Here is a 27969-nt window from a genome sequence, read left to right on the forward strand (position 1 = left end):
GGTACCTTTTGGCAGCAATGATTGGATTATAGTTCCAGGCAGAGAGATCAGTTAAAAATCTGTTGCAATGGACCAAGTTAAAGGAGATAAAGACCTGATCTAGAGATTTAGTTGTCCAAGTGGAGGGAAGCAGACAAAAGTGCAAGATATCGAAGAGGAAGAAAATATAAGATTTAGCTAAGGAAAGGATTGGGAGTGTGGGGAAGGGAAGTGGTGAATGATGGTGAGAAGCAGAGGATGAGACCAAAGGTTGGGACCTAAGTAACTGGGAAATGGTGGTATACTCAATAGGGAAAGGGAAATTTAAGAGGAAGAGACTTGGAGGAGAAAAGAATGAATTCTGCTTTGGACATGTTCAGTTTGAGATGCCTACAAGAGCATCTACTTTATATATCCAAGAGAAGGATAGATGAGAGAACATAGTTCAACTCTGAGTAGTGAACAGTTTGTTGGCTGTTCTCAAGGAGGACCAAAGAAATGTTGGGAGTCAGAACGTCCTACCACAAGTCAGATGCAAATAGTCCATCCAAACATTTGGATTAGATTCTTTAAATGTGTCCTTTTGTTTTTTCAATTTGCTTTGCTCAAAGAGGATAGTAACTTTTTTGATACAGGTATGCCATCCTGGAAGATCTTTTGCCAGTCTCCCATAAAAGCCTTCAGCTGAAAGAAATCCAACTCCATCCAAACTATTTCTCTTAATCTTTTAATCAGAAATAAGCTCTCCCAGTTGGTGGGATTCCGCCCAAAGTAAAGGAGAATGTTCCTGGAGGGTTAACTCAATCTCAGCTTGATTGACTGATTGACCTAGGAGAACTATTCTTTAAATGATAAAGTAAAAAGAAAAAGAACTTGCATCTAATATTATTAGTTATTAACAAATTCTCCGACTTATAATGGGCTGGGTTTCATAATTAATCTAAAGATGACATACAGGAAATGACATTAGAAGGTAGCAATTATTGTAGGATACATTCTTATTCTATGGTTTGGGCACTGATAAATATCCTGAGAATGATCTTAAGGAAAGTTACTGCTATGGGGGCAGAAGAAAAGAAGCAAAGCCTTTTGCTGAAATTTGAAGGAAAGGGAAAAAACCAAACACTGAACTTGTAAGCAAGCAAACTTAGGTGATTTCAAGTGTCTAGGCTTCAGACAAAAGTGACTTAACAGCAAGCAAAAAAAGGCTAAAAACAGGTTCTACTTTATATAAGTCTCTTCTACTTAGGGGAGGAGTCTCCCCAAATAGGTAGCACTTCCATGTTTGTGATGCAACAAGTAAATAATATTGATAGAAACAATACAATGATTTTAATACCAATTATGTTTCCTACTAGAGTCATTCTTCTTAGTTCTTTGTCCCTTCTGAATAAACTGAATAAATATTTTCTAGTCTGAGTTTTGTAGGATTCAACTCAGGGTTAAAGTGACAATCTCTGCTGTCCTTGAGTCATGTGTGGTCTACAATGCAGATTTCTTTCCCCCAAAGACACAGATACAGGCACCAGGTATCTCCCCTTGGTCCATGCTCCCAACTTCCTACCTCCAAGCTACAGTTTTAATTGTCCATGATTGGCTGGAATGCTTCCATGGTCTGCACTCCCAGTATAGGCTTTTCTGGCTGGGTCCCATCCCTATAGCTCATAGGCTTATGGCAATCTCTTTGTGGAATACTGAACTAGAAAAAAGTCATCTATTATGGTTTCTCACTGAACTTCTTGATTATTACTCTGGCACGCTTTACTTATTTGCTGGAGTAATTGAGTTCTGGGAACAGCTAGGTGGTGCAGTGGATAGTGAGCCTAGAGTCAGGAAGACTTCATGAATTCAAACCTATCTCTAGACGCTTACTGGCTGTGTACACCCTGGGCAAATCACTTAACCCTTTTTGCTTGTTCTCAGTTGTAAAATTAGCTGAAGAAGGAAATGGCAAACCACCCCATCATCTTTACCAAGAAAGCACACAACTGAAACAACTATTATGTGCCACACAGTTTGTGAAGTGCTTTACAAATATCTCATTTGATACTCAGAAGAATCCTGGAAGATTTGCCTGTTTCCTGAACTGAAAAATGGGAATAAAAGCTGATACAAATAAGTTACTAAACAAACTCAAGTTTAGTCACAATGCTAGTAAATGCCTGAGACCAGAGTTGAACAGTTCTGTCAACCTGTCTAAAAAGGAAAACAAAAGTAGCCTGCTATGATGTTTTATGACAGAGCTACCAATAACCATTTCTCTGACTAGTTAGAATACTGTCTCTGACATGGAACAGGATTAAGTTACTTCACCTAAAAATGGATTATTTATGGTAATGAATTTCAGTAAAGCACTCTGTAAACTTTAATAGAGGCAATAGGTGGTGCAATGAATAAGAGTACCAGATCTAGAGTAATAAAAGTTCACAATTCAAATCCTTCCTTAGATACTTACCATTCTTATGATTCTATGCAAGTCACTTAATTGCTGTCTGCCTCAATTTCATCTGTAAAATAGGATAATAGTATCTACCTCCTAGATTGTTGTGAAATTGTAAAGCCTCATGGTAACACTGGAGCATAGAGAGGCTATGTAAATGTTAGCTATTAGTATGACATAACATGAGCTTTTAGGATTATTAGCAAAGGGGATTTTTTTTTTTTTGGTTTGGTGATAGGAATTCATGAAAATTATTAAAATATGGAGAATTACGATTTTTATCCAGAAGGAATCTCACATTGATGAAATCACTTATCCACTGAAGTACTGAAGAAGGCTCAATGCCCTGTCTTCAAAACTAGAGGAGGCAGAACTGAGCAAGACTGGCTTTCAGACAGCTTGAAACAGGGAATGAGTCTTGAATTCAAACTTTTCTTCTAGTTTGATAAGAATCCCCTTGAAAAAGATGAGATTGTTTTCAAGACCTCTAGTGAAAGGGGGAGTCTTTCATAGTGTTGGCCCTGCCACATTCTTTGGAGATATCATCACCTACAAATGTAATTAAGCACACTCTGTGTCTTTTTTCCAAGTCATTGACAAAAAGGTTTAAATAGCCCAGGGTTAAACATATATCTATATGTAGATATATGGCATCCATTCTAACTTGACTTTAAATGATTAGTAACTACACTGTGAGTATAATTGATCAATTCTTAGTCCATATGATTGCCCATTTGTCTAACCTACCTCTATCCATTTTGTCCATGATTGATCTTGAAACTGTCTAATCGTTTACCGAAATACTGGTAAAAATGATATCTCTGGCTGGCTGGCTAATCTGCCAATACATCAACTATATCTTTTTTTTTTTTTTTTTAAAGAAATTAATCATGACCTCTTCTCAAAACCATCTTATTGGTCATTTTTAAATACAATATTTGTAAAAAGTCCTTATAACATATATTATTATATAAAAAGTCCTTATTAACATATATTAAATGCTTTATAAATTCTTCTTTCCTGATTGCCTTGCTGAAACTTTATAATCTCTCTAAAGAGGTTTTAGTATTTTTTTTTTAACAAGGAAGTTGTCAAGCTTTTTGGCCTACAGATTTTAAAAATCATATAGTACCTCCTTTTTCCTCTAATTTGTCAAAGGTTACCAGGAGCAATTTAGCACTTCTATTGAATTACTGAATCTGGTCATTCAAGAGAGGCAACTAATTCCCAAGGATACTTTACCATGTTTATAATCTGTCTCATCTCAGAGAAATTAAAAGCCCATGCTTTCATCAACTGAATGTCTATCTCTGAGCCCAAGTCCTGGCAGATAGGATTATAAAGTAAGATAATTTGAGACAAGAATTTTATAGACTATCTAGTCTGGTGAATTTTAAACTTGTGTCATTTTTGGCAATCAAACAGTCTTTTAAATGCATAAAATATATTACATAGTATAAAACCTTAGCCTAATTGACAACAAAGTGCTATTTGAGAATCAAGAGAGCAAACTATTCTGGTTTGGGTGGGAGAAGTCTATTTTAGTCAGGAAATCTTCTTGGAGTATGTAGCACTTGAGTTGAACTTTGAAGTTTGGGTTCCATGATGAGATAGTAAGAACAGGGTAAGAAACCATGGTGGGAAGAAAGCTAAGAAAGGATGGGGAAACAGTTTGATCTCAAAGACCAAAGTGCCAACTAACTTTCTCCCTTTTTCTTGTGAAGATGGAAAGGACACACACCCATTTCATAAACTTACTGAAATGTTTATTAAGATTCAACTGTAGAATAACGGACTGGGACACATGTAGAGTGTATATCTAAATCCACCCCCCTTTTCTATTCATAAATGAAATTAGATTATACAAACAGAAAGTGCAGAACAGTAAAAACAGTCGGTCATGCAACAAATCCTTTACCTTAAAAAATAAATCCCCCAAAAGCTCAACAGCATAGAAATAAATGCAATATTGTGCCATTGATGCACTCAAAAAAAATCCATCATCTGTGACATTACTTTGCTTTAATCCCTTTCTCATAAAACTTAACAACATTATGTGTTTAACACACACATATAACATTGCTAAACTCAGCAAGAGCTAGTATAGTGCCCCAACTTAATAAGTTGATAAAAAGTAGTTGTCATTACCACCAGTTCACAATGGAACTAAATATTTCTGTTATGAGATGCCTATATGCAGCTTTTCCATTGACACGAGGCATTTAAACAAGCTCCCAGGAGAAAACTCATTTCCATGTTACATAAGAACTATTCTATTTGAAAACATTAATGGGACAAGAAAGCTCCTTGATGGCTCCTATGCCTTAAGAACAAAATGAAACAAAATATCTATCATCAGTGGGGAAGCTTCCCCAATGTCATTTGGGAACTTTTGAGACCAAAAAAAGCAAGGATGAGAGCTTTTGATAGGTTAGTAGGTTCCCACTGGCCATGAAAATGAACCTATTCATCAGCCAAATATGAAGAATTGAATTCAGGCTTTCAGGCCAAGAAGAGAAAACAATGAGGACAGATTCTTCTTAGTTGTTTCTCTGATGCATTGGAAAATTTGACTTTTGCACAAAGAAAATCAAACATCAGAAGTAAAGAAAATTTAGGTAACAAAAGGTTTATTTTTAAATGATTTTGGATTGTCTCATTTGGGGGTGCCAGGGATAAGTATTGTCACTGGTAACCTAACACTAAAAGAGGAAGAAAAGACTGTTTTTGAGGAAAGCTTCCCCAATAATATCCTATCTCACTTGATACTAAAAAAACTGCACTTCATCAGAAGGAAGCACTATTGTCCCAATGTAACATGGAAATTACATTTGCTCTGGCCAGCTCACTTTCAGGGGAGGACCCCTTAGCAGATATAATTTACAGTTTGGTGGGTCAGATACAGACACAAAAGATAGAAGCAAGGTGTCTACTAAAAGTTAGTAATTTGGTATTTTCCACAAATACACACACATACACACACACTCTCTCTCTCTCTCCCCCTCTGTTCCAGGGATCTATTTCCTGCAACATTTGGTGCTCTTTTCACTTGTTTGGTAGTGGGACTGGCTGACAAAGAGACTTGTCATTAAGAGACTTTCCAAACTAAAGATGGGATGCTATGAAATGAAGTTAGCATTCATTTTGCTGCTCTTTATATATTCTGTATCTAAGAATAATTTATTCAGCCTAGGGAAAAAATACTGGAAAACAGGATGATCTTTTTCATACATCAGTAAACGTGATGTAGAGAGACTTATTGGGAACACCAGTCCTAACAATTGCCTAACGCTTTTTTTTTTTTTTAAAAGAAGGATCTTTTAAAGGACTGCTATAAATAAGTAAATCATGTATCAAAGCTCTTGCTTTGAATAAGTATGGAGGGAGATGACCTCTTCAAATTGTAAGCTCTCTTTCAAATTAACCAGGGCAACTGGGGCAATCTAAAAATGAATTTAGAAGAGTAACACCCACTACCTTCCAGAACCTTCTGGGCACTGAGCACTGCTACCACCGAAGGTAACTGCATATAATGTCAGGAGTCTTTCAAAGCAAGATGAAAATCCCTCTTTATTCATCATTCCTTTGTTAACCCCAGCAGGTTAATATCAAGTGTGTTTCTGTTAGTTAAACTGGTCATAAAATTGCACCTGAAAAGACCAACACAAAAGTTTGCTGCAAAGCCTACTTAAAAGACTGATTTTTTTTTTTCCTGCTTCAGCTAAGATACTGCAGTTAACAGAATTCCCAGCTCATCAGACTCATTCCAGAGCTTCTTGTGGTCAAACTTTGAAAGTGACCCTTTGGAAAACAGGAGGACAATGCAAAAGGGGACACAAGAAAGACCCCAAAACTTCAAACTCATAACTGTAATGGATATACTTCAAACCCCTCCCACACCATCTTCTTATTTCTTTCCATTATTGGATAAACTTTTTAGAATTATTTTTTTTTCCTTAATGCTCATCTACATACAATAGGGGGAAGAAAAAAAGTCTTAATCCCTAAACTGACAAATGGTAAATTATTTTGGAAATGAGTATTTTTAATGCATAGGAGTCAAGCAATTGAAAGAAGCAGGCCAGAGAAATTCCCATTCTGTTGGACAAAAACATTTTTGGGGGGCACCTTGCTTAACTCTCAATGTGTTCTTCAGCCACCAGAGTCTTCAGCCCTGAGGATCCCTAGTGAGACAACCTTTATATTTTTGTTTTCATAAAACACTAGGCCAGATGCTGGCTAAACCAAGTGTTTTACCCAGTGCACAGTACGGAGAGCTTATGTTAAGCTACTTGAACCTTTCAAAAAGTACAGTAACAGTCAAATCAGATTTGCTGATATGAAAATATACAGACACATTTTTAAGGGAAGGAAAAAAAAAATCACCCTTACCATTAACCACTAATGTTCAATTCTGCTACAGTACATATTTTATCTGAAGTCTAATTTTAGATATATATAAAATAGAGAATGTTTTCACTCAGGCAGTTACAAATCTGCTGTGGAAAAATGCTAAAACTCCTTCCTCCCATCTCTTTTTAAGACACAAGGTGATTACACTTTCAACAGTACAATCTTTTAAGTGATTTGACTGCTATTGAGGAGCTGAGACAAAAGGATTCCCCAACATCCTTAGAAGTGAGAAGACATTTATCTTCTATATATCTCAAGCATGGAGAAGGGAGGAGAACAGAAGGGGAACCAAGGAAATACTGGTTAATGGGTCTGTCTCCCTGAAAGCTAAGCTGCAGAGCTTCAACAGTTACCAGAATCTTTTTGGGCTTAAACTGCAAGGCATTTCCCCTTTGTTTCTGATGTAGAAACATTAGCTTACATAGTACTAGATACTTTGGTTGCAAAACATCCGAAGAAATTATAGCTTAAAATTTTCTACCAAAGTGTGCAGCAATTTCCTTCTGCCCATGTTTAAAAAAAAAAAAGGAAAGAAAAAAAGAAAAAAAAAAAAACCCGAACATACTGACTGACTGAGTGCCATCAGGCACATTTTTAAAACTTTTTCATGAATGTTATTCTGTAAAAAGATGTTAACCAAATTGCAAGTTACTTTTATAAGATCTTAAAATTTGAACGTGCTAGTTTTTGGTATTTTGACTTTATTCTTTTTAAAAGACCATGGTCTGAGTGAAGACTTGAATATAGAAGATGAAGACATGGATTAAAGATGGCCATTATCCTCTAGGAACAGCCCTGTGGACACTACCTGTTGGCAAAAAACAAAACTGAAATTTAAGATTTCTGTACCCAGTTCTCTCTTTTCTGTTTGTGAACAAATATTAATATTGCTCATCCTTGGTATTCCTTAAATTACCTGCCACATAAATATCATATTTGCAACCAGCAAAATGAGATAATCTACAGGCAACAAGAGCTCTGGAAAGAAAAGTCCATCTAATTTATTAAAAAAAAACAAAAACAAAAACAAAAACAACTGAAGATGTACTAACAATACAAACATACTGGTTGTGTTCTCATTATAATCTTTCCCTCATTCTTTTACTGAATTTTTAAAAGGGTAGCACCTGTAAGTGGATCAACAAGCCTTTAGCCACATGACCATGGCCCTCTAAACAGTCAAAAGTCGTAATAAACAGTATTCTAAAGGTGTAAAGTGATATGAAGTGAGCTGTGTATCACAACTTGCCTGTGGCATCAAGTCTAGTGAAAAATCCCCAAGACTCCCTGCCTACAGCACTTGTTCCAGTGAATGAAAGGTGATAGAAAAGCCTGCTTCCCGAAGGGTAGCTAGTGAACTTTAAACAAACTGCATGGTTTTGAATAAGGTTGTAAATGCCTTCAGTAGTACTGTTGGTTTTTGTCTAAGCAAAAAAATTCACATACACATAGAGTTCTACACACAAAAAAAACACCGAAGTTTAGAAAACAGTCAAGCAACATTTGAGACTTGGAAAAAGTCCTGTGCAATTTGGTGTCCTTGTGAGCTAGGAAATTCCAGCAACTTAACACAGCACATTTGTTTCTGGTGGGAGTCTAACTTAAATGAACACAGACTGAGAAAGCTATTAGGAACAAAACAAACAAAAGAAACATATTCCCATCAGCAACTTACAGACACTGGCAAGAATGTAGATTAGATCAGTACATTAAAACATATTCATTCTCTTATATACACTGAAAATTCAAGTAATTTATTTTAAAAACTTCTTAGTTTTATCTTGAAATATATATTTGCTTTTGAATGATCATATTGCAGCATGATTCACATGCATCTGAAAGTACTTTATTTTAAAAAACAACCACTTTGAGGCAGCAGTACCACAATTGTCTCAATTGATCAGTTTAATCTGCATCGGGCTCCCGGCTCTCTTCCCTGAATCCATCTGCTTCCTCCCAGTGGCCACTGCTAACAAGAAAGAGCAGGAGCTTCTTGGTGTACAGAGAAACTGTGGTTGGAGAGAAGTTTCCAAATAGCAGCTGCATTTTCTACTTTTACCCCCACTCTGAGTTTTGCTTGTATATGAAAACTGGAAATACTAAAGGTTCTCTTAAATGTAGAAAACAGAGCAGTCTTTCCTTTTGTTCTGGAGGGAAAAAAGCCCACGCCCATCAGGTTGCCTTAAGAAAGTCCAAATTCCAGGATTCTGTAGCTGAGAGGTCGGCAGAGGCCCCGGGGCTGCAGTGGGTGCCCCTGCCACCCACCCAGCGGCAGGCAAGGCACACAAGCTCACCGAGATCCTTTTTTTTTTTTTTCTTGTAAAAGCCCAAGGCCACCTTAGACATGGATTCTGTGATCACCAGACAATCCCACGCCAATCAGGGGTAGGCCTTCATGCTGTCACAGTGGCACTAGGCCTTCAACTCAGCTCGCATGATTTCCCCAACAAAAGGTTCAAGATGATAAAAAGTGCAATTAAAAAAATAAAAATCCCCACCCTCACTTCCCCAGAGGGCTGCCACCCATTCTGTGAAGCTGGCTTAGAATAGGAGAATACCCTCTGGTTGTTTAAGAGATGATCAGCATCAGGTGACACGAAAAACAACATATCTCTCACCACAAACACACGGGCCCACACACCAGACAGACACACAATGCAGCACATTCACCAGTTCAAATAAAGGGTCTTCTCTTAATGTCATATCACAGCATGTTCCGATGATGCATTAAAAAACAAACTGTCCTTGTCAAGTGGGTGTTTCAAACACAAGATCACCTTCTGGGCTGCTCCCCCCACCTTTGGTATGTTCCCAACCCTATCTCCCACCCCTAACCCCCCTCCCCTGGACCTAGATCAGTCTGTCGTGAGGAAAATGTCCAATGAATTTTTTTAAAAAGAAAACTACACTTGTATATTTTTCCCCCTAAAGTGATTGTAAAGAAAAATATTTAATAGTTGCATCAAAAAAAATATGGTGAATTTTGACCAAATAACTATAGCTGTCAGACTGATAATTGTCTGTGGAAAAAATTTCGGATAAAAGAGTCTATTCAAGTTAAACTATCATTATCTGAGGGATTCAGATGATATCTCATAAAAGTTGTCAAAATAGCTTTCTGTTTGAAATTACAATCTAAAAAAGGCAAAATATTTCTTAATTTTTCTAAATTTGCTTATTGTCTATACAGCAACATGTTAAAAACATGCAGAACAATATACCTGAAGATTTTGATTAATAGTTGGAATCAAAAGGTCTTATTCTTAGTTAAAAAAAAAAAAAGAATTCATAAACAATGTGGGGTTTTTCTGTTTGTTTTTTTCCTATTTTTTAACGTGGAGAAAACAATCAGTTTTATACATTTGCCTACTGGTTCAAACTTAACCTAAGACTAATGAATTTTGAGTACATTTTGCACACAATCTTATTTATGCCATAATTCAGGCAATATCAATTATAGAACGTTGAGGAACTTCTCTTACTCCCGCCCCCCTCTTAAGACCATCTCCACACTCGGCTCCAGTTCCTGCTTGGAATGTGTATAAATAAGAATGGCAAATTCAGATGACTGACTCGCTCTCTACTGAGACTGGGGACTCCTCTTTCCGAAAGAGCTTTAAAACACTGGGTTTCTCCTCAGTGTGGCCACTCCCAGCCATTTGCCGAGAAGACAGTCCCTTATGCTCTTCTTTGGATTCTTCACAGACATCAGGGTAAATCACCAGGAATGTTGCTGACAGGAAGCCCAAGAATGATCCCACCGATGCCACCATTGGAATAACACGGACTGTACCTACAGCATCCACCACTCCACCCAGTGCAGAGGCCACAAGGATTTGGGAGATATAAACCTGGCAGGAAAGGATCGCACAATCAATGCCAAATCCACGCCTTGAATTTCCAGGGCTATGCTGCACATACTGCAAGAAAACAAAGAGATGAGGATAGAGGAGAGTTAGAAGGACTTCTATCCATTAAGCAAATATTTATCAAGAAACTCTTATTATGCAAAGATCAATCCTGGAACAGAACAACAGATATGACGTGTACCCTGCTGTAATTAAGCTTACACATGCCATTAATGGGGGGGAGGGGTGAAGTAAAGAAATACATAGAAATAACCATGCTACCATGAAGAATGAAATCATGGAGAAGGAGAGATCCAGCCAAAGTGCTATGAGAAATATGAAGATTAAAGAGATCCCTGTCATCATGGAGGATGACAAACATAGAACTGACTCTAGGGGACAAGGACAAGTAATAGGTATGAGAAAAAAAAGCAAATTCATTCCTGAGAGAGAACTAGCTCACGATTGACTTATTCAAAAGGAAAAGAGGTGGCAAATTCTTCCTTTGAAGATGCTCACCTTAAAGCTGGAAAAGTCTTAGCTGAGTCTAAGTTAGAATGGACAGCCTTCTGAGATTGTGCATGAATCATTGTTTAAAAGGAGAACAGTCTAAGGCAGATTGTGGAAGTTTTAATCAAAGGATACAGAATTGTATTTTATTTGGTAAGAAATGGTTTTTGGAGAAATAAAGTAATCTATCCAGAATAGTGTCTTAGAAATATTACTCAAATGGTTGTATAATGGACAGACTGAGAAATGAGAAACCAGCAGAGGTAGGCAGATCAATGAGAACTTTATTAAAATGCATCAAGAAATACATGCACTGGAGAGGAAGCATGTGTAAAGAGGATCTGGATCATTCCCTTTGGGTATGGAAGAATATAAGAGTGAATTCCTCCTGTTCCCAAAACAACATTCTTGGGGAGAATTACAATGCTTTATTCTAGTCCCTTACCTCTGGAGATCAATCATCTTGCCTCTCATGGCAGGGTGGTGAAAGATCCCAAACTCTAGGAACTGAGGTGGCACATAGTGGAATGGAACTGAGAGGAACTCTGGCAATTTCTCGGACGAAAGTGCCCCAAGCAAACTGTGGTAATGTTGTGGAGGCAGCCCTCTCAAATCTGCTTCACTTAAGAACTGAGTGAGCACCTGTGCACCGACCCAACTGGCTATTCCTTTTACCTTGGCATTTGAAGTAAGAAAGAGTGAATCAGGAAGAATTAAGTTAAGGATAGAAACTGATGAATTCAAGCTAGAAATCTAGTTTTGGATTTGGGTCATTTCTACTCTGGTCAGTAAATATTATTGGGTGTCACAGCAGAGAAGTCCTGAAGGGAATAACTGAATAGTTAGATGCCTCTAGAAGAATGGCATGGGAAAATAGAATGATTCTAGAAAGGTTATTGGCAGGAAGAGGAGGAACGTGTTACAATTGGAAGTTTCACTTGTAGTACAGCCCTATCTGAAGAATTAGCAGAGAATTCAGGGATTAAATATCCATCCTGTGTAAGGAGATCTGTTCAAGAGATAACAAACTTTTATTATGAAGTGGGATGTAAAAATTAGTCAAATATGAAAAGTTAGAAAAGGATGTGGAAACCAAATTATTAAAAAGAAAAAAAAGGGCAAAATTGTGAGAAACTGATGAACATTTTTCCTCACAGTTATGAAAATTAAATTGGAGAAATGAAACAAATTAGAAAACTGAAACTCACAAGAACATCAAGGAATAAGCAAGGATGGAGTTTATCTTCCCCCAAAAGAATGTAAGCTCCTTTGGGGGTAGGGACTGGCTATATAATGAAGAGTGGGAATTCATGTCATGTAAATTCTGTAACATCCACTTAATGGGGAATCAGGGGAGGCACTTGTGCTTCAGGATAGGAAATAAAATGCTTCCTTTGGAGTTTCAAAGGGGTGTTTATTCATCTAGGCAGCCACTGTTGTAAGAATGTAAAATAAATCTTTCCTATATTCGAAAAAAAAAGGAGTATCTGGATCAATACCAATGGAAAGAGAAGCAGAAGTGATTTTAGGACTAGAATACATAAATAATGTGGACAAAAATTAAATAGATAAGAAACAGGTCATGAATCAGGAAAACAAAGGGAAAAAAACTGTGGTCTCAGAGATGACTATATAGAATCTTAGGCAGCTCTTCTCTGCAAAACACATCACTAAAACTTGCTGTGTCTTGGTAACTTCATCATCTAAAAAGTATAGGAAGCAAGAGGAAAATTATAATTTTGTATCAGGGAACAAATGATGAAAACTTGGGGGGGGGTATGCAGGGAAAGGAGAGTTCTCCCTACTTCTTAAGAATTTGTGACTGAGCAAAAGAAAGTCAGGCATCATTTGACTTGCCCTCTTAGGTTTTAGAAAAACAGATATCAAAGGAATGAAAGGTAGAATCTCACAAACTGAAAGTAACAGAAGGAAGGAGGATGAAAATTAAGAGTTGTCTGATGTAAATGCATAGAAACCTTATCAATAAATTTTATCTTAAAAATATGTGTAAAGAAGGGCAACTAGGTGGTGCAGTAGATAGAGCACCATCCCTGAAGTCAGGAGGACCCAAGTTCAAATCTGATTTCACACCCAACACTTCCTAGCTGTGTGACCCTGGGCAAGTCACTTAACCCCAATTGCCAGGAAGGAAGGAAGGAAAGAAGGAAGGAAAATGGAAGCTAGAGAGGGTAATAAATGATGAATACACAAACATGATATTGTCATGTAAGAATAATATCTCCAAAGGAGCTATACTGAAGCTGTAAGTCAAGGAAAACAAAAAAGGCCATTTTCTAGGGGAGAGGAAGTGAGGCAATTGGGGTTAAGTTAATTGGGGTTAAGTTGCCTAGGGTCACACACTAGTAAGTGTTAAATATCTGAAGTGTATTTAAGCTCAGGTCCTCCTGACTTCAGGGCCCTATGCTCTATCTATTGTTCTACCTAGCTATTCCAAAAAGGACCATTTTCAATGATTTTGGAATAAGCAAAGGAATCACAAGCGAGAAAGGGCTTTTGCTCTGGGCAGCTTGGAAGACCACCAAGAAGAAGCATAAAGCACAACAATTCTTTTTTTTTTTTTTCTTTTTTTTTGCTTCTGTTTAAAACAAAACAAAACAAAACAAACAAACAAAAAACCCTTAATAAGATGAATCACTTCTGGATAGTTAAGAGCAGGGAAAAAAAAAAAAAAAGTGGCTGAAGGGGAGCTGATCTGTAAGATAAAACACAGTAGGAAAATCCTTAGTATTTCCTCAAAAAGTCAAATCAGTAGACCCAGAAGAACTCTATCTGCAGGTGCTGAAATAACAGTCAAATGAAGATCTTGAAGAATAAATGAAGGGAACTAAACGCAAATATTTAGTAGGATTAATGTACAAAGTGGCTCTAGAATTCAATTTCACAAATACAAAATAGGAAAGACATGATTAGACATTAGTCTGTCTGAAAATGGGTCTAAAGATTTTGTTTTTGAGGGGATCAGTTGTATTAGATGGCTATTGAGATCTCTTCCAACTTTGTTATTTTGATTCAATATGGAGAATGTTGTCCACAGGAATAGAGAATTTAAGGGAGAATGGCAAGTTGTGGGATGATGCATTTACTGTTTAGAGGGGTCTGTATGATGTCTAGATAAAAACATTTAGTAGGTAGTCTGAAATTTGGGACTGGAACTATGGGAAAAATTTCAGGGTAGAGATATAGATTTGGGAGTTGTCTGCATTGAGATAAGATCAACAATGTAAAAGGTGCTGCAACATATGGGTCAAGGACAGAACCTCAGGAAACACCCTGGGACAGGAGAAGGATAAGAAGTCAGGAAAAGATAAAGAAGGAAAGGAGAGATATGTGGGAGAAGAGCTAAGAGAGGACAGTGTCATGGAAGATGAAATTCCATTAACAAAGACAGGGTTGTGTTCTAATGGAATACAACAGTGAATATTAAAGCATGTTGAGCCCATCAACTAGATTTGAATCCCAAAGAGAAAGAATAAAGAAAAGGGCCTCTCTGTACAAAATATTCATAGCAGTTCTTTTTATAGTGGCAAAAAAACCCTAAAAATGGAGGGGATGCCCATCAACCAGGGAATGGCCAAACAAGGCGTGGTATATACTATTGTGATGAATGATTGTGCTAGAACAAATAATGAATAAGATGAAAACCTGAGAAGACTTATATGAACTCATACAGAGTGAAGTGAGCAGAGCCAGGGCAACATTGCACACAGTTAAAAGTAATATTCTAATGAAGGGCAACTGGGATTGACTTCTACTCTAATCAATACAATGATTCAAAACATTTCCACAGGACTCATGATAAAAAGATGCAAGTTCAATCTAGAGAAAGAAAGAAAAGATCTGAGAGTAGACTTAAGTATACTTTTCCACTTTAATTTTCTTCTTCTTTTAGGCAATACGGTTAATATGACAATATTTTACATTATTTCCAATGTGTACTTGGTATCATATTGCTTGCCTTCTCAATATTTGGGGAAGGGGTGGGAGGGAAGCAGAGTACTTGGAACTCAAAATTGTAAAAAATGAATGTTAAAATAAAGTATAATTATAAAAACATAACTAGGAAGTATTTAACAAAGTAAAAATACAACACAAAAATAGCACTTAGTGACTGCCAAGAAAAAAAAAAGAGAGTAAGTCAGGGAATATGATATTACTCAAAAGGCCATTAGTTTGTAAGAAGTCTTCACCTTACAAGGTGATTCAGGATAATCACAAAAGACAAAAACTGGATTGTAAGAGCTTGAGGAATAGATAGTAAGGAAATGAATAGAATGAATGAAGAATTTGAGACCTAAGAAAAGTGTAAAATGAGATTATTCTGTTTAAATATCTAGAAATCAAAGGAAAATTTGGAAAGACAGAGTGAAAATGATTAATGGAGCAAGTACAGAAAAGAAAGGAAAAATTTTAAGTTTGCACAAGAGGCTAGTTTTTGTAGCAGGTTCAAGTTCTTACTATGTTTTATATATATACATACATACATACATACATACTATATATATATATATATATATATATATATATATATATATATATGTGCAGCATATATGTGTGTATATGTATGTATGTATATAGGGATACCCTTAGATAAGTCACCCAACCTTCTTTTCTCTTGTGTAAAGATAAAAAGATTGAACTAAACGGTTCTTTTTTATTTCTAAGCTTATTTGAGAAGTAAGACTGATGGAAACGATTTGTTTGAAAAATCCTGGTAGTTATGGAAATCTATCTAGAGTGTGTAGTCAGTGTATCAATAACATATTTCCTATTATAATACAGACATGTGCGATTCAATCTAAGGAATACAAATAGGCTTGGCACGCACCTCTTTAATCTCATGATATTGTCCTAAGAGTACATAGGGACAGTAGGATATGCTCATTGAGACGATGCCCATAGTGCTGATCATTATCATGGCGATGTAGATGTTGGAGAAAATGGCCATCACTGCAGTACCAATCGAAAAACCCAGGGTTCCTAGGATGTATATCACTCTTATACTAAGTTCATAGTTGTCCAAATACTTCTGTAACAGGGCTGAAAAGAATACAAAAAGCCAAGTTCAAAAGTCCAATGAACAATACAGAAACAACAATCAATCACTAATTCTTCTGGTTGTCCCTATTCTCCAGATGCTCCTAATCTAGCTGGGGAATTAATACTAATGAAGTTTTACAATGAGGCTATTTTAAAAAACAATTCAGTTTTTACCAAATATATTTGTGACAAGAAATAATTTTACTACACTCTTTCTATTGGAAAACTTTCACTCTCAAAGTCATCTCTAGATGTGGATTGTAATCAGTACTAGGCAGAGAGAAGCACACTAAAACATGCTTATCTCCTTTTAGAAGCTCAAGCTTACTAGCCTTAAAATTGAACTCATATTCTCTTATAGAGCCAGTTTCCCTTCCTGACTAAACTGTTTAAATAAGTCAGGCTTCGAATCCTGGAATCACCTTGCACTACTCTCTCTTTCTGCCCCCCCTTTTCATCCCCTTCCCCCATTGTTGTGATATCTATCCTACAAGGACCCTTCTTTCCCTTCCCATTTCCAAGATCTAATAGTAAGGTCATTATTTCAGCAGCTAACTGATTTCTTTCATCCTACTTATTTCCCTTCCATACAATGACAATGGATTAATATTATTGATAATCATTTATCAAGTTTCTTCCCTTGGCAAAAATTCTCAATGGCTCAAATATCTTCAGAATAAAATGTAAACTTTTTATCTAAGCCAAACCCATCCAAACCTCATCTCCTCCTGCTTCCTCTATAAAAATCATCTGTTCCAGGTATATTCACTAGTCCCAAACATATCTTTTGCCTCCTTTCTGCCCACAAACATAATACTCCCCCTACAATCTCCTTCTCTTCCCCTCAGCTGAATCACAGTAAATTATTGCCTCTGGGCCTTTAATTGTACTGTCTCAAGCTTCAAAGTCCAACCCTGAGCCTGCATTCTCCTTGGTGCTCTCTCTTATCACTCCAGGACACTTTCTTCATGATCTTTTTCCTTCTACATTACTCTCTAGCACATAATTATTGCACAGTGACTTGGGAAACTTCTTGGTTTTTTCCCTTTAATTTTTCACCTTTATCTCCCTAAGTACTGTATATTATAAATTCCTTGAAGAGAGGAACCAAGTCATTCTTTTACCTCTTTTGTAACACCCAGGACAACATAGGTCCTCCCCAAATAAATGCTATTTTCCCCCCCTACAATTAAGTTCCATCTCAATAAATCTTTCCTAAAATGATATAGATAACAAGACCTTAGAATAAGAAATCTTCATGTATTTGTAGTGAGCGCCACCTTTAATTTCCCCTCACCTCCTTGATATCCAATCTCCTGGTAATAAAAGTTTGGCCAAATTTAGTTAGGCCAGTCCATAGATGACATGACATAGACTTTATTATATGCCCATATTCAAGGTTTTTATGTCTTGGTAGAGCTGTCAGAGTTTGAAATTTGCTTGTCTAACTGTTAAGAGCCCATTGTCACCTCTGTATCATGACAAAGTTACTGGAAGAGGGGTTTTGGTGGAAAAATCAGTATTTGGTGAAGTAACAAATACCTCAATTCAATTTCATGACTATAAGACCTATATATAAAGACTAGGTATATAAAATATCCAATGTATTTGTTTTAAGAAAACATCTAAATGCCTACCAACAGATTAAGGTTGGATTTATTCTACTTGTTATTGTAGCTGTTCATTAAAATCTTAAAAAGATACTAAACATAAGTTTGTATTTTGGGGGGTGTTTTCAAGTTTTCCTGCTTCCAGTTACCTGAATGCTCAATCAGTTCAATCTATAAACATTTTTTTACTATCCTGCCCCACATAACCCACTGGGTTCCCTTTAAAGGCAGATTTACTTACCCGAACAAATAGCAGCAGTAGTGGCATAAATGACTAATCCCCAACAGCCCATCTTTACGCCTGCATTATATGCATGCCAAGCAGTAGAATTTGAAGGTGCCTGTTGTAAACAAAAATTTGGAGTTTAACAGGATGGAACTACAGTATTATATTGCTTAAGGGTAAATTCTAAGTTATGACAATACATTTAAACACTATATCTGAAAAAAATAGTGATAAATAACTATAGCAATAAGCCAATCACTACTTTGTAAAGCTTTACACTTTTCAAAGTATTTCAATAAATCCTAATCTGGGAATTTTCTTACTCAAGTAGGTAAAATAGGATTATTCTCCTCATTATGTAGATGAAAAAAGGGGTCAGACAGGCCTAAAAATTTTGCCTAAAATGATATGTTAGTGATTCTAAGATTCAAGTGCTATATCTGAAATGCTACATCTGCTGCTCAAGCATGCCTTGAGTACTGTATTTTTTTTTTTCACTACAAATAATAAGAACTTAATACTTAGAAAGATTTCTAAAGATCAGGCAGAACAACTCTCTTATTTCACCTTGAGAAAACTCAGAGATTCAAATCATGCAGTTATATGCCCAGGTTATCTTCCAGTCTAATGCTCCCTCAATCCCACTCCCATCCCCTAAACATGTCCAGAAACTTTCACTTCCCTAAATCTAGAATGAAACTCAATAACCAAAATTAAAAATAAATTAAAATCTTTTGAAAACAGAAAAGATACTGTACAAAGGACTATAATTTTGGTTAGCAGGAAAGGCTAGAATCTTCTAGACAATCAAGGAAGACATTTGGAAATCATCTTGTCAGGTACCCCAGACCACCCGGCTTGTTAATCTAAAGGTACCATTTAAAAAGGTTTTCCTCTCTAGAATTATTAAAAAAAAAATAGAAGGGCTAAATGGAAATATAGTCCCTACAACCTCAGAAATCTTGTTTATATCAAACAAGACCTTTCTTGATTTTTGGTGAATTCCTAGTACCTCATTGTACAATTTGACAACTGTCATTGATGTTTGCTTTGAACTGAGTTATGAGAGAGAAATAGCATGAAATACATATGAGACTGAGAAAGAGTTCTGGAAACAGAGAGCTTTTAGAACTGGGTACTTAAGAGACATTAAAAAAAATGGATGTTTCCTCTTATATTTAAACTATAAACTTGCTGGTCACTGTGTTAATTATAAAGTCTATGAAGATAAACAAGTCACTTATGCTTTGCCATTAAGGACCTTTTTAAAAAACATGAACTGATTTTTCTAATTCAAAATGCTCTTCTTGCAAAAAAAAAAAAAAATATATATATATATATATATATATTTTTTTTATTTGCTAATGATGAACAGATACTTTTCTTGTAGGATAGCAGATAAAAGTTGTCTACCTACAGTGAAAGCACCACCTATCTGACCAAAGTGTAAAGGGAATTGTATGACTTGACAGATTCAATAGCATTATCATGCCCAAATCACCTTGTGGCTACATGGACAGGACAAAAAAATGCAGGGCTTAAAAATAACTTAGTTAAGATAAATATGTTGCTTCTGACAATATTATTTTATGTTTCCAGACTTTCATAAGTTATCTTTGTTCAGCACTCACCCACTTCCCCAACAATACCATGGGGCTATGCTACCAACTGCTCCAAGGACAGATTCTTATCAAATCCAAAAGAAAGCCTTTTTTTGGACCCCAGGAGAAAGAGGCCTTAACAAATTCTCCTGACGATACAAAGTATCAAGCCCTGACATGGGTGAAAGCCTTGAATCCACTGAAAAATTCAAGTAAAATCCAATTGAAAACTGTCTCAAACTTTTCTCTGCCTTAATGCCAGTTCCCAGGACTGTAGAATGCAGGGTGATGTATCCTTTTAGCGCTACCTAACCTTTGCCCTCACTAAAGCTTGTTTCATTTTCAATCCCTGACACAGCTCCTCTTGTCTATCTCTAAAATTATATGGTAATATATTCACTGACACTAAACTTGAACAATCTGCCTGCTAACGAAAATTGTACTCCTATTTGTGCTACAATAAAACCAACAGTCAATATCCCCTCTAGTTTGACCCCAAATCCAGGTTTTCATTCTTCCCTTTGATGTAACATCCTCAGCCTTCTGATGAGCCTTTCTAAACTTTGAAAAACTGGATCTTGTATGACAGGGGCATGCAATGCTGGATCCATACATGAATCATTTTTAGCCTAGGCAGACCTGCCAGACTTCCCTAATAAATTTCAAGAATCCGGGGCATCAATGGAAGAAAAGACTAAAATCTACATACTACATGGCTCTTTTTAAATATAGGGGTATTCCAAAAATCTCAGTAAAATTCAAAATCTTACTCAATTTTGATGTCAAATTATTATATGATGAATATATATATGCATATGTGTGTGAGTGTGTATGCGAGTATGCCATGTTTGCCTACAAATATTCAAGTTAGGGCCCATGAAATTTTTTTTAAAAAAAGGAATAAATATTTTGTTAATCCTTTTTTCATATAACTTGTTTCATTTTATATTTTAAAAAATGAATTTTAACTTAATGCATCTAAAAAACATTCTGAGAAGAGACTCTTCGGTTCACCAGACTATTAAATGGGACCGTCACATCAAAAAAAACAAAACAAAACAAAAAAGCCTTAAGAACTGCTGTGTCAGGTTTAATTGTTGGAAAAGTGTCTCAGACTCAAGTACATATTGGATTCTGTTAGCTTACCTTAGGGTCACCCTCAAAGATGACTTGGCCCATGAAATCTGTATAAAACACTGCTTCAGCAATGATGGAAAACCAAGTCACAAGGTGACACAGGCAAAGCCTCTTGAGCTCCTTGGGCATCTTCAACATGGACAGCCACAGCAGTTTGACTGTGGTCTCAGTTTCCCCTTCTTCACTCTCTGAGTCACCACTGGAATTGGTTGCCCCACTCTGATTCCTTTGTCTGCACCTCTGACGATGTCTCTTCTGTATGTCATAGATATCATTCATGCTGCGGGATGACTTGATCAGCACAATGGCATTAGCTCGTCGGAAACGGTAACGGTGAGACCCCACTTTGCCATAGTATGAAAAGGTGCAAGATGCCTGGCGGTAAAACATGTGCCTCCTCCTCCGAATAGAGCCTGAAGTGTTCGATGTCTTCAAGGCCATTTTAGAATTTCCATTGATGAGATCTTTTGGTGGGGAGCCACTGCCATTTGGGACTTTGGCTTCATTGAAGTGATTATCAAGCAACATATCATCTTCTTTTTCATTTTCCCTGAGGAGAGTGGACAAACGGCTCCGTTTGCATTTCATAAGCTCCTGGCTGGTGCTTCGGGGAGTATTAGGATTTGAAGAGTCCTGAAAAATGGAAGGTTCAATGTCATGAAGGAAAAGTAGCTCTGGCTCAATTTCCAATGTTGCATCAGGCATATGAAGTACAGAGTCACTTTTACTTCTTACAATGTCCACATCAAGATAGTCCAGATTGAGCTCATGCTCAGACTGTACTTCATCAGCAAACATAGAAACCCCATATGGCTCTCCCTCATTAATTACATTCAAACGGCTGAGGGGGGGGAGGCTATTACTGAATTTGCCACTGGAGAGGGTATCTGCTTCTTCAATTCGCTCTTGTTGAGGGCAATATTGCTCTTCTTCGATGCTAAAAAGGTGAAGGGCAACAGACACTGTGAAAATAACAGCTGCAAAGAAGAAGAGGACTTGATACTGGGTTTTAAACCAGTCACCCAAGAAGGTCTGTGTCCAATCCAATCCTCCCAGTACATAGCCAGTTGCTCCTCCAAGACCTGAGGAAAATAAAAAAGAACGAAAACACTATGAGCCTAAGAGAGAGAAATTCATGTGTAGGTCTGTGGATATGTGAGGAAAATCCCAAATATATCTTGAAGAGAGCCTGCAGATATGTTTTCAGATACAGTAAAACTTCCCATAGAGACAACATAGTATAGAAGAAAGAACACTATACAAAGTACAAAGAAGATTGGATTTGTATTCTTGATCTACTAAACTAGGTTTTTGATCATGGGCAAATCACGTCACCTAACTAGGCTTAAGCTATATATAATACACAAAACGGATATTATCTAACACTACTTACCTAGACTCATACAGTTGAGTAAGAAAATGTGTCAACCACAAAGTGCTATAGAAACAGGAGCTAGTGTCATGACAATATTCCAATGAAAATTAGGCTAAAGAAAAATCTTCACATCATCTCAAAACAAATTTTCAACTCAACTATCTCTTATGGTAGGGAAAATAAACTTTTAATTTAGGTAAAAGAAAAATAACATTAACTAAAACCAGAGGTCAATTATCATGGTTTTTTTCCTAAATCAATTTAAGCCCAAAGATATTTTAAATACAAGTGATACTTAGAGCATAGTCAGAAACTAGTTAACTAAATATTTTCAAACTTAACCAATATTTATTTTTCTCAACACTAAACATTGTGATGATTCTGCATCAAATCTCTTGCTTGGAAATCTTTATGCTCACATTTGAGAAGAGTTAGCCTTAATATGTTCTTAACTTAGAAATGAGGAGACAGTCCTAGTAAAGAAAACCAAACATTAAAAAGGAAATAAATAGCTTATTCACTATAGAGAAAAAGGTATTTTTCCCCCTTTTTTGAAGGAGTTGTAAAAGTGTATTAGAATCCCAAGCTATTATAAGCAAAAGGCAGAAACATTCTCTTTTTAACCCATTCCACATATTTTTATTTAATTGCAATGTTGTATCTAATGTACTCACTTTCACTACATCTTAAATATCTTATCAGTGAAAAGGGTCCAAGAAACAACTTTCAGTTCTGATATATAATAATTCATATTATAAGAAGGGAAAATGACACACTATAGCCAACTTTTACTTTCCACCACTTCAGAAAGACTCCACTTTATGGTTTTGTTCACTTGACGCTATCAAATAGAGACTTCATCTTTCTTTGGATACTGAGAGGTGAGAGTGAACAGACTTGGGTCTGAGTCTGAAGTTCTGCCACTGAGACCCCATGCCACTTTACCCCCCTTGAAGTCTCAATTTCCTAATCTTTAAAATGCTGAGTTCCCTTTAAGCTCTAGTGATCTGTAGGTTCATGGTACAGTTTTCTGGCATGCTTGGTTCATTTGAGAGCTTCTACCAGTGATGGAAGCAGCAGACAGTGCAAAGTCAGCATTCTACTCCTCTGCTTTAAAAGACAACCTCTATAGGAATGACTTATAATTTTTACTTTTGGTTATCAAGTACTTTACATTATCTTGTTGGGTCCTTACAAGACTGTGGAATTGTTCTAATACTAGAGAATTAAAATTCAGCGATAACAAGTAAATACAACTATTGTCACCTGAATTTCACAGTTGAGCAAAAAGGACCATGGGGCTAGTAAGTGGCATAATCAGGAATGAAATTCAGATCTTCTGAATCCAAGTTCAAGACTCTTTCAACTATCCTGGGCTGCTAACACTACCTAAACATGAGGAATACTGGTGGGCTTTAGGCTTTGAGGATTATGACTCTGAATATCCATCTCTTGATGGTTTTTGAACATGAATATTCATAAAGATTATCATCTAGTTATTTCCCTCACTCTTTATAAAAAAAAAAAAAAAACAATAAAGTCAGGAAGTTGTCTCTCTTAACTGTGACTCAATCAGTAAAATACAAATTATCCTGTCTCTTGGTACCTTGCCAGCTCTAACATAGTTACAACTTTCTCTTAACAAAATTTGAAATGCCAAGAAAGAAAAGAGTTTTCTACCGGCTGAAAAGGCATGGATGTTAAGAGCCATGTCTTGTTCTTCACTGTCAACGACATCCAACAAGTAGGCACGAATTGGCCCTTCTGTTGCATCTGCACTGAAATCCAAAACGACAACACCAAGTACTGTGAGGACGATACCAATTGGATGCTTATTCGGGACATCACCAAGGGCCAGACCTAGGCACATAAAATATGAAAAGGAATCAAAATCATCTTTAAGGCTTTGTTAACTAAAGGAATAAAGTACTTAAAAGTAAATCTAGGAAGAAGAGAGCCAAGAAAACACTTACTGGGATTATATCTGCATTATTTGGCATAGTTTGTTGGGAGAGTGAAAAGTAGCTGGGGCTGGATTTTCTTCTTGTAGTAAGGCTATGTTTACCCCCTGTAGGTTCATTCCTCCCCTGCAAAAAATGCTCACTGTCCCTCAAAAATATTACAAATTTTCTTCTATCAAAAGAGAGAGGAAATTCCAACTATTCCAACCATCATGAAATGAGTTGTGTAGTGGTGAGATGACACAGGATAGTTTAGCACCAATTTTCAAGAGTGACAGAGAGAAATAAATTTCACTCTTTGTTGAGTTACTGAAATGGCTCTGCACTTTAGTACATTACTTACAAGCTATGACTTAATGGGATCAAAAAAAAAAAAAAAAAGGAGAAACTTTGCATTTCTACATCTCTTGCTTTCCCCAATATAAACTCACTGCCTAAAGCATAGTTTTCATGTGCTTAATTCTGATTTTAAAAAATTATAAATTGCTATAACCAACACTACTTTATAGAATCAGGGAGTCTTAACACTTTGGAGATCATCTAATAAAAACCTCTCAATTTACAGATAAGGAAACTAAAAACTTAGCAAAATGCCTAATGTAGCAGTACACTTGTACAGTGAGAGAGGCAAGATTAGAATTCAGAATTTTTTTCATTTATGGATTCAGCATCTAACATAGTGGAGGGAATAACATTTTAAAAATACATTGTCTATTCTTTCCAAAGGTCTTATAGATAATCCCTTGATGAACTGATGAAAAAGTTGAGGTACAGTGATGATGATGGTCACATAAGTAGTAAATGACAGCTCAACAATGAAGCATCAGAACTGGGGCTCCAGAGAGCCCAAACTCAGGGCTTTTCTCATGAAGAGGCAGAAAGAAGAGAGGATAAAAGTAGATCCATTAAAAACATATCTGAGCTCAGCATCTCTGAGCTCAGCACCAAATGAGCTGGGTCTGGCAAGGAATGTTATAGGGGCTTTCTAAAAAGGAAGATCAAAGAAGAATTTATAAAACTAAAAGCTGCTCAGCTGGATGATGACTAAGACCACAGGGTCACAAATCGAAGTAGAAAGGACATCAAGAAACCATCTAGGTCAACCCTCCCTCTCCTTTTACAGAAAAGGAGTTAAGAGTCCCAGAGGAGGTTAAGTGACTTGCCCAGGTAAATAAGCATCTGAGGAACAATTTGAAATCAGATCTACTGACTGCAGAGCCAGTATTCTTTTCACTGAACCATGCTTTTATTTGAATTTGACAAGCATTTATCCAATACCTACTTTGTGAAAGGTACAGTACAAAGAATGAGGAATATAAAAACAGAAAGAAAATAATGCATGTCCTCAAGAAGCTAACATTCTTCTGTGGTTAGTGAGAATCACAGGAGAGACAACATATACACAACCAAGAAAAAGCAAGTATATAAAAAAATAATTTGGAGGAGGATTAAGGTGAGAATGGGGGAGCACTAATATCTAAGGGGAAAAGAGGTGGCACTTGTGCAAATAAATCTTGACAGGCAGAAGTGGAAGCACTCCATGAATGAGGACAGAATTCCTGTGTAAAGGGAGGGAAGAAGAAGCCCTCTTATTATTATGAACTGGCAACACCAAGTAGGCCTATTTGAATGGCACATAGGGCATGTGAAAAGGTGTTAATGTGAAACAGGTCTTAAAAAATACGGTGGATCCAGATTATATAAGTGTTAAATATAAATAGCATATACACTTTTAGAACCAAATGGATATTTCTGGAGTTTTTTTGAGTGCAGAGGCATAACAAAATCTATATACTGTGGGAAGATCATGAGTACAGTTATCTAAAAGATGAAATGAAAAGGCGAGAGACTGAAGGCAAAAAGATCAATTGCAAGAGACCAGATCAGAGGTGACAAAAGTCTGTACTAAGGTGTCAGTCACATGAATAAAGAGACAGATATGAAAGATAGAGTGGTAGCTTAGTATTCCTTTCAGGTGAAGACTTGGGAAATGATTGGTTAAAGTAGAAGATTAACAGATGACAGGGAGATAACAAACAAGATATTGAAAAGATGATGATGTCCTGCACAGAAACAAGAGTTTAGGAGCACAATACTTTCTGGCAAAAATGTCAAGTTCTATTTTCAACTGGTTGAGTTTGAGATGTCTGTACAATGTTTAAGTGCAGATATTCAGCAACTAGCTAGTGATACAGGACTGCCGCTTAGGAGAGAGATCTGAGTGATCTGCTTAAGGGCTAATCAGATTATCAAGAAAAATTAGAGTTGGGTAAGTATTTGTAGGACAGAGCTCTGGGGCACAGTTAGAGATGCAGAGAAGGAATAGGCAGTCAGGTGGGAAAAGGAGAAGATGGGTATAAAGGAAAAGGACTAACTAAGGCCAGAAATTAAGGCAGAACTATTCCCCTCTTATTTTTCTTCCGCTAAGAAAAAGATATTTGGGCTAGAAGAGAGAGGGAGAATACAAATAACTAAGAGTGATACTACAGCTAAGTAAGAAAATAAATCGATCCTTTCAGAATTTGTACTATCTATCTTATATGGTTGTTTTTAGCTCTTAGTTACTTCTACTGAACTCAATCTTCCAAATGAGGGCTATTTGTAACTGAATTTCTAATGAGGATAAGAAAATGTTTACTGCATACCCTAAATAGCTGATGAATTAGTTAAAGAAAATTTAAACCTCTGTTTCTTAGGAGAACCTCACTGAGTATATAAAGTGTTTCAGGATCATGACAGTAAAAGTTGTTGCCTCAAACAAGGCTTTTATTTTCAAATAACTCTCTTTGATAAGGGTTCCCAAAGCAAGAATCATCTTCCCAGAAAATGTTACTTTAGATAAAAAACAAATATTAAGCTTGGTTCTGGAATTTTTCAATACGAAGCATAAGAAAAGAAAAAGGAAAAAAAAGATAAATTTGAAATAATGCTGGAAACAGGATGTATTGTTAGATATGCGTTAAAAAGAAAATGGATCACAACAGGAAACATTTCCCTGTGAACAGGTTCCTACGGTTTTCCCATGTGAGAGCCTGGCTGAATGTATTGCAAACCATGCAAATATTATGCTAGTAACCATTGTATTAATAATAACTAAGAAGTGGCCGTTGCGAAGAATTCTGTAACACATTCAAAACAGTTACCTGCTTTCTGAAAAGAAAATAAGCCATTGAAAGTCTAAGGACTTTAATACACACCCTGTTTAGCCTGAATCATTTTATGTTGAGAACAATTCTACTAAGCTCAAAATTCTATAGGGATTTTGCAATTTACAATTTCTTCACATAGGTTATAATTTTTAAAAAATATATTTTACAGATAATGAAAATGGAGGCTGATGGTGACATGACTTGACCAAGGTCATAAAAGAAGTCAGTTTTAGAACCTAGAGTTCTAGTTCAAGAAAAAGTTCAAGCCTTTGAAAAATACTGTCTCTCATGATGAATTAGAAAAGTAATAAAGTTCAGTAACTTTTTCATGAATGTTTCATAACTGCATCTTTTAACAGAGAAAATTCATATAATATTTACCTAAGGCAGGACCATTGAGGAAAAGTGCAACTCCAAAGAGAACTCCAATGCAAAGGGCAAGAATGAAAGGCCGCCGGCGGCCCCAGCTAAGTGTGCATCGGTCACTAGCAGAACCTATCAGTGGAGTGAAGATGAGGCCCAGGATAGGGCTAAGGAACCAAGTGAGGCTATAGTACTGTTCTGGAAGACCTGTAAGGAAACAAACACAACAACATTTAAGAAAATCTCAAAACACCACCATGCTCCTTACTCTCAGGAGTTTTTTGTATTGCTAAGATGAT

The 27969-nt window shown here is 36.5% G+C and overlaps 1 protein-coding gene across 4 annotated transcripts in view; it reads right to left on the bottom strand.

Moving 5' to 3' along the window:
- Nucleotides 1-4168: 4168 nt before the first annotated feature.
- SLC45A4 (solute carrier family 45 member 4) overlaps nucleotides 4169-27969 on the bottom strand; it is a 135709-nt gene continuing 111908 nt past the window's right edge. For all 4 annotated transcript variants that reach the window (XM_023496525.2, XM_031947268.1, XM_031947267.1 and 1 more), the window contains 6 exons: nucleotides 27689-27877; nucleotides 23878-24057; nucleotides 20832-21904; nucleotides 18100-18199; nucleotides 16037-16248; nucleotides 4169-10752 (listed from right to left, as the gene is read on the bottom strand). In XM_023496525.2, the coding sequence (XP_023352293.1) occupies nucleotides 10393-10752; nucleotides 16037-16248; nucleotides 18100-18199; nucleotides 20832-21904; nucleotides 23878-24057; nucleotides 27689-27877 (2114 nt within the window). In that variant the 3' untranslated portion in view covers nucleotides 4169-10392. The remainder of the gene's footprint in view (nucleotides 10753-16036; nucleotides 16249-18099; nucleotides 18200-20831; nucleotides 21905-23877; nucleotides 24058-27688; nucleotides 27878-27969) is intronic.

The sequence above is a fragment of the Sarcophilus harrisii genome, chromosome 1, assembly GCF_902635505.1.
Source record: "Sarcophilus harrisii chromosome 1, mSarHar1.11, whole genome shotgun sequence".
Classification (NCBI taxonomy): Eukaryota; Metazoa; Chordata; class Mammalia; order Dasyuromorphia; family Dasyuridae; genus Sarcophilus; species Sarcophilus harrisii.